General features: G+C 49.8%; 1 protein-coding gene across 1 annotated transcript in view; it reads right to left on the bottom strand.

The window, feature by feature from the left end:
- FBXO32 (F-box protein 32) overlaps positions 1–6,631 on the bottom strand; it is a 29,447-nt gene extending 22,816 nt beyond the window's left edge. The window contains exon 1 of the mRNA XM_027132377.1: positions 5,880–6,631. Coding sequence (XP_026988178.1) covers positions 5,880–5,995 — 116 coding nt within the window. The 5' untranslated portion in view covers positions 5,996–6,631. The remainder of the gene's footprint in view (positions 1–5,879) is intronic.
- Positions 6,632–8,014: the final 1,383 nt, after the last annotated feature.

Here is an 8,014-nt window from a genome sequence, read left to right on the forward strand (position 1 = left end):
CTGCTTCTTTTGAATTCCCAACAGTGTCTGCCATTGTATTTGACGCACAGCCCTGCACTCTTTAGGAGCCATGCGGGGTACAACAACATTATTTTAAGCAAAAATGATGAATGGATGGGGAGGGAGGGAGGGAGAGGAATTGTTACTGGTATCACTATAATACACAATACTTTCATTTTGCAAAAACATCCACCCCAAGCTGCTTTTTAAAAAAAACCGCTTTATGGAGATATAATTCACATACCATACAATTCACCTATTTAAAGTGAACCCAAGCTGCTTTTAACTAGCATGCTCCCCTTGTGTCTTTAAAACATTTACAAAAATCTGACTTACAGACTGCATCTCTAGGAGATGTTCAGCGTATAGTACTAGTTGTTTAGGTTTTATATAATTCCTTGACTAACAGTAGGCATCATGCTGTGAGGTGAAGACCTTGAGTCCTAAATGAAACAAGCTGTATTTACAACTCATACATTTATAAGAGCTGAAAAGACAGAACTGGCCAATTCACAGGTCACTAAAGATGTGTAGATTCAACTTGGGTCAGGGGCATATTTCCTTCAGTAAACTGAGCTGAGCTGTCATTTGGGGGGCTGACTGAGTTCTATTCTGTTATGCAATGGGATTTCAGAGTAAGTCTCTGAAGAGCTTCCACAGAAGCAATGCAGGAGAAATACTGAGGTACAACGAGAAGACAGGTTCCCCGATCCCCCCAACTCCCGTGAGGCATGCATGTGCCAGGCAGGATTTATAATGCCAACCAGTAAAACATCAATTAGGGTTTGTTTCCCCTTACATCAGCCATATATTAGAGGCCTTTAATTTTCTGAGTTCTTCTGCTGAATTTAAAATATGATTTAATTTATATCTTTTTTGGACCTACATCTGTTGGATAAGATGAGGTACACCTGCACTTCTCCATTGTATGGATATTATGTAAAAGAGAAAAGAGGGGTTGAAACAATTTCCAGTATCCTGTTGCTACAATGGTCTCTCCAGTAGCACTTCAATAAGTACAATAAGTATCTTACTAACATGCTTACACGTGACATTACCAACAATATACTCAGTGTTTCTGGACCCATAGGGATAGGCTTGATAGATAATCAGTCATTTGTTAATCTTCCCTCAGAAGGCCATGCTTAATACCATTTACTGAGTTTCCTAATATCATTAGCCTTCTCTTTTTCATTGAGGGAAACAGGATATTTTTAGGTTTCAGAGCGATTACTGTGGAAATGCGCTCTCTTAGAGGCACTTTCTTAAGTGAGCCCAGGGTGAATGTTTTGGGTCCAGCTTTGTGTCACATGTGAGTGTGTGTCTGTCTGCTTGCACAGCTATAGAGGCAAAAAACCACCGACCAGTCAGTTGACTTGCACCAAGGTCAGCAGGAAAAGAGGGGCAGAAGAAAGGGAGAGTAGAACTCTGAGCCCTTAGAGCTAGTTTAAGAAATTTCAATCAATGCTGAGGAGAAGGGAGAAAGATGGAAAGTCACTTGATTGGTCCATGATGTACCAAAGCTGAGAACAGCTTTAGAAAACAAAGTTAGGCCATTTTGTGTAAAAATACCACACGAAGCCTTATTTTTAAAGGAAACTCGCACATACACCATGAACAAAAGCCTACAGCCTGAGTTCCACATAGAGAGAACCATAAAATGAAGCTGCCTTATTCTCAATCACACATTTAAGGTTTAGCAGAACATTTTCGGAGCCTGGGCCATAGATTGTGACCATTCCTTAGCAATGTTAAATATTTATATTTCATCTTATTCTTTTCTAATTGAAAACATTCCTCAAAGGAATTTGAGCACTTGCTTTCTTCACAGAAACAACAATAACCTGCTTTAAGCCCAAGTGACTCATTTCCAAAGCTAGTTTAAGAAGAATTTGACATAATTGATGATGCTCTCCCACTGGAGAATGTAGAAAAGCTTTAACCAAAGAGAAACCCTGCACTTTTCACTTAGACAATAGGTTTTGGACTTCAGAGGTAGGGCCTGGAAGGAAGGGCTATGGGGTTTATTTGTGTTGCCTGCTTATATGTTTTCTTTTAAGCAATAATATATTTCAGTTAGAGGCTATTTTGAGAGTTCAGTTATGCCCATTTCAAGGAAATGCAAAGCCAATGGAAAATTACAACTGAAATTTTGAACAAGAAAAGCCACCACCATTTAGGAACCACAACATTTTTTTTTTTTTCAAATAAGCAAAACCATTTAAAGAGGGTGCTTTCTTCATTAAATTCAATAATAACCAGAAAGTCGCTATATTATAGTCAGATCTTACTAATCTTGATTTTTATAGGCACAGGCCTAGAATAAGAAAAAAGACCTCGTCCAGCCCTGTACTTTCATCACACACATACAAAGATACTTAAAGACAACTTTAGAAAAAGTGAAAGATTTCAAAATAGGCCCATTTGGCAGCAGAGATAAAGGGAGGGAAGGAAAAAAAAAAAAGCCCTATTTCTCATTTCATTTGTAATAACAGGCCATTTAAGAAAGCTGTGGCCTACCCCAAAGGGCTTACTTGTAGATTAAGGCCAATGAGTTTCTATGCTAATTTGCTCCAATACATACCCAATTTGTCGAGCTCACATGGCTAGTAACCGGATTGTTCTGGCAAAACAAACAGCCTAGTGTATGTAGCTCTTAGAACAGTGCCTTGCACACAGTAAGCACTCATAAAATCTTAACTATTATTTTTATTTGCTTATTCACTAACTCATCCAGGGCACTGAAGTAAACTTCCTGCTTCCGGTTCAGTCTTAGCTGTACTGGAAAGCAACATTGGAGTTTTGAACTGCAGGCTTGCAGAAGAGTGGCCCAGGCTCAGGGAGCTTAGATTACTCATCCTGGAGGTGGGCTGGGGCGGGGTTGGGGGTCGTTGGTGAGGAAGACTGCACACGAGGTGGCTCAGCCATCACTTCCTTGAAGCATTCTTGGATCACTCCAATTCATGCCGAACTCTTTCCTCAAATGTAACACTTGCCGTTCCTCTTCCAGCTTATGTAGCTTCAACTTTTTCACAAGGGGCCCTGCTTGAAGCTTATCTGAAATCCTCCCATGATCTCAGTTCAGGGCACTTAGCTGTGATGGGGTTTTGTAACATTCTGCTGCTGGAGGAGGACAGGGCCCTGGACCACAGAGAGAATGGCCAGCAGAGTCCAGAGAAGGTGCGCTAGGCAGACAAACTGTGGTCAACACAAAAACACTGTCCCCAGGCTGCAATACACCAAGTGTACCCTCATCCCTCTCTCCTGTTCAGGCAGCTCACAGAATGGTAGGTGGAATCAGAGTAAGTGCATGAGGCCCCTGCAGGCCTCAGTTTTACATCCACCCGCTCCCTCCCTTTCAAAAGGGCCTGCCTTGGTCTTCCCTGGTGGCGCAGTGGTTGAGTGTCTGCCTGCTGATGCAGGGGACACGGGTTCGTGCCTCGGTCCGCGAAGATCCCACATGCCGCGGAGAGGCTGGGCCCGTGAGCCACGGCTGCTGAGCCTGCGCGTCCGGAGCCTGTGCTCCGCAACGGGAGAGGCCACAACAGTGAGAGGCCCGCGTACCGAAAAAAACGAAAAACAAAAAAAACAAACAAAAGGGCCTGCCTTGTTTGCTCCTAACAGGGGAGGCATTCAACTTCACCTGAGTAGGCAGGCACTCAGCCCAAACCTGACATCACAGCGAAACATCACCAAGACTGAAAACAGTGGGGATATTCGAGACTACAAACCCAGGTCTCAGAAGGCCAACTGCTTTTAAGAAGTTGGCAGACTTCTCATGCTAAGTAGGGAAGGGATTGTTTACAATTGCTGGGGAAAAAAACACTCTGCAAACAAACAGCCAGCTGCTTTGCTAGGAGCTACCAAATGATTCCTCAGATGACTCATCAAAGAGCCACAGGTGGGCACTATATCGATCACCCTTTGTGATGATGCTGGTGGTGACAGTTCTAGCTCAGAAAGCGTGAAAATGGAGGAAAGAAAGGAGGTTCAAGAAGGGGAGAGGGGGTGGGAAGCTACCTGATTCCAGCCTGGGTTAAACTTTTGTGGTAAGGTAAAACCTTCTCCAGGTCTCCCCTACTGTGGAGGGAGAGGCACCACTATTTACTTGGAAATAGGAGTGATACCCGCTTTTCTCCTGGAGCAGATGCAGTGTGAATGTTTATGCGAACCAGAGGCTCTGCATTTTGAACCTCTCCTGCTGAACCCAATGGTCTGTTTCCCGCTGAGGAGCATGCTACACTTATATCTGGGTGGGCCACTGTGACACAGCTCAGCAGATCATGACTGCACCTCCCTAGAAAGAATCCAAACTGTTACACAAAGATAAAGCACTAAAATATTAGATCCTCATTTCTTGGGAATGAGGAGGAAGGAAGGAAGGAAGTTTCTACTCTACTAAAATAAAAGGAAGCTTTTAGTCTAGGGAGAATAATTTAGGCCTAGTTGGTAACTAGAGTCACTTAAAAGAGTCTAGTGACAGCAGTTGGTCTTTTTATTTTCCTGTAAATTATCTGGTTTTCCATAAATAAGATTTCTTTACAGTGCTCCCCAAACTCCCCAGGGACTGCTTCCAAGTGTCTTTAACATAAAGGTCAATGTGCTCTTGTCTCTCCTGGCAGACCCCCAAGATTAAACATTTTTTTCCCATTGGAAGACAAAAGGTGATGCTTTACAAATCACAAACAGGTGTGGGGCTCTGGAGGTCAGGACATGGCAATAACGAGTTTTCCTTGATAGTTTTCGTGAAATTGAGTGCCAGGGGCTCAGGCAAACAACCACTGGTAAATCTGAGTGGGAAGCTGGCCCAGGTACAGAACTCTCCACTGAAGTCAATTTAAGGGCTGGGGTGTGGAGCAGTGGTTTTCAGCAAAGGCCCGGGATAAAGGCACCCAAGGGTAAGCGGTCTGCACTGATCCCCTCTGGGCCAAATGGCAGCGATCCGGAAGCCATCTGTGGAGATCATGACTGAGGGACCCCAGACCACCTAACTCATTAGTCGCTGCTTCCCTGTGTTATTGACGAAGCAGAGCAGCAGGCACGGTGGACCTCGGATTTTCCACCAGATTGACAGAGCTCAGGTGGACCTTGAGTCCAGAGGCTCACGCAAGCCAGGTGGGCTGCAGGTGATAGGCATCACTTGAAATGGGGGCGCACTCACTCTACAAAGAAAACTGACTGAAAGGGCCACCGAGGAAACAGGTGCAAAGACGCCGTCCTCCCAGAAGTACAAGGCTTGTAGGATCTATACCCCGCCTCCCTTCCCTCCTCCGCAGCTCTGTCTCTCAGTCCTTACCATGGCTCCGCAAGTCCGCCCGCAAGCGCTGGTGCCCCAGGGACCATCTGGCGGCCCCTTCCTGGTTACTCATCCTCTCTTCCCACTCTGTGGTCGCCTGTGCGTGGGAAGAGCCTGGAGGTGCTCCCGACGGGACCCGTGTGCAATCCCGTCTCCAGGCTTGTGCTCGGAGCCCCGCCACCCCAGGGTGAAAGCTGTGCAGCCCACTCGCCGGCGCCCCGACCCGCAAACCGCGCGACACCGGTGTCCTTTAAGGCAGGGGACCCCTGAAGTTGTGTGTTTAAGGTTTAGCGTTTGGGGACTAGATCCTCGTTTGTCGTCAGATTCTCAGAGCGACACGGGGTTCTGTAAAGAGTCGTGCCCACTTGGAGACGCTGACCTTGAACCATAAGAGAAACCAAATACCCCGAATCCCGTGCTCTGGCGACCTCTGCAGAAACCCGGACAACTCACTTCCATCCTTCTGGTCAGGGGCTCCCTTCTCACCCTGTTCCAGCCCGGCCTGAGTCCCAGTCACCCGACCCGCTCCCGGAGACCAACCGGGTCAGTTCTGCGCAGCTGAAATTAGTGGCGATCCCCTCACCTGCTGAGGTCGCTCACGAAGCTGCCGCTCTTCTCATCCAGGAAGCGCTTCCAGCCATCGGCCGTCTTCACCCAGCTCTGCCCGGGGGACCGCCAGTCCTGCCCGAGGAATGGCATGGCACTGCCAACGGACGCGACGGATGGACGCGACGGGCTGATGGACGGGACTGGCCCGGCGGCCTTGGAGACGCGCCGCCCTGGGCGGATGCTCGGGGTGCCGGGGCCGGTGAGGGAGCGGCTGCAGGGAGCCCGAGTGGAGGGCTGCGGGATCGGGGGTGCGGAGCGGGGTACCTGTGCTCGCGGGGGGCGCTGTGGAGGGTCGCCGGGCGCGCGGGGCTCCCTGGAGTGCTGCGCTGCTGTCCCGGCCGCCGTATTTATCCCGGGCCGCTGGCCGCGGCTCTTTGTTGCCGGAAGAGGCGCCTGCTCTTAGCCCGGCCCCCCCAGCCCAGAGGCCACGTGGCTTTGTTTATAGGCTCGGCTTGTTTTCCGAGGCGCCCTCGGCTCCTGCACTTCTGGCTGTTGCACAACCGGTCGCTGGTGGAAACTTGAAGCCGCGCCGCGGGGCTGGGGCTCCCACTGCCCCTTCGCCTCTGGCCCTTCTGCCTTCCCACCCCGCCCCCAGGGCGCAGCTTCTGCAGCCGCGAGAGCGAGGCCGGGCACTCGGGAAACTGCGCCCCGTCCTCCTGCAGCTCCCGGCCTGGCGAGGTGCAGGGAGGGGGAGGCCCGAGTGGCGTCAGGATCGCTGCGGGGCGGGGGGTGGGAAGAAAGGACGGCACCCTTTCCAACCCCGAGCTGTCACAATCGAGCCCCGCGATCCAGAGCACCCCTGCAGGAACCGAGGCCCGGCACAGCGCGGCCCGGAGCCGGGTAGGAGGGCGCAGCCTCCTTGGCCTCTCTCGCTGCCTAGACCCGCTCTTGGGAGAAGGAGGGGACCCACCGCGAGGCGGGAGTGGGGCGGGGGGACAGCACCTCACCTCACCCTGCCCCAGAACTGTTAAAGAGTCTGCTGTCAGGCTTGTCTCCGAGGTGGCAAAGGAAGGAGAAGGAGGCCAGGCGGCAGCTGGTCCCCGCGCGGTGGGAGTGGAGAGCAGGGACAGCCCTCCACCCCACTCTGGCCACCCTAAGCGAGCCGCGCTGGCGCCTGGCCCGGGTCTAGGGCGCCGGGGAATGGGATTTTATTACGAAGAACTGCGAAGCCCCTTTCCCCTTCCTGCTGTTCGGCATCCTCTGGGCTATTAGGCTCTCCTGGGGAAATAATCAAGCCAGGAGTTTTGTTTTAGTTTTGGTGAGCGTTTAGGGAGAGGGGCCCAGAATGCCCCTCCTCCCGACTGATGGGGACTAAAGGAAGTTCGGTAAAAGTCCACAGTGAGGAGGCGATGCCCGAGAGTCCGAGGCCCTCACAGACCTCAGTTTATTAACCTCATCCTTGAAACCGCGGGGCGGGGGGCCGGGAGGGGGGCCCAGTGTGGCAGCTATGGTTTTCCAGACGAGGGCACCGAGAGCCCCTGAGAAGGGTTAAACCAGTTACTAGGGTCACAGGGCTAGTTTCTTCACAATCCACAGTACAATCTGAAATTATCCTGTTTGCTTTTTGGTAACAAGCTACCACTCTGTGCAGAATGTAATCTCCAGGAGAGATCAACCGTCTTGTTTTGGGGGTATCCCAGCTCCAGCACCTTGCAAGGCCTAGAGTAGGCCTTAGATAACTATTTGTCCAATGAGTAGGTGAATACATACGGGAAGCTGCTGACAATCAGGGTATCTTCTTGTTCTTCATGACTTCTAGTTATGATGCTTTACAGTCTGTTCCATTTGTCAATTAGATTGCAGAGTGGTCACAGCAGAGTAAAATCTGCATGCTCGATAATTAGCTTCCACTTGATTCCTTGATTCTTCCACACCCCTTCCTCTGCAGCCATCAACATTGCCCCACCGACTCTGTGCAATCTTTAAGGCTCAGAGTAGACAAAGAAATTGTGTGTGCCTTGGGAGGAGGGTACATGTTGGAGGGGAAAGGAGGTGTTTTTAATAAAGTCTGTTTTCAAGTAGCCAGAGTTTTCTGATTCAGGTTTTCCACCATAAATAATTTATTAGCATAGTAATAGTAAAAATATCTTGTAAAAACACTGCAGAAGG

Source organism: Aethalodelphis obliquidens, unplaced genomic scaffold (assembly GCF_003676395.1).
Source record: "Aethalodelphis obliquidens isolate GAN/ISIS:26980383/991018 unplaced genomic scaffold, ASM367639v1 scaffold41, whole genome shotgun sequence".
Lineage (NCBI taxonomy): Eukaryota > Metazoa > Chordata > Mammalia > Artiodactyla > Delphinidae > Aethalodelphis > Aethalodelphis obliquidens.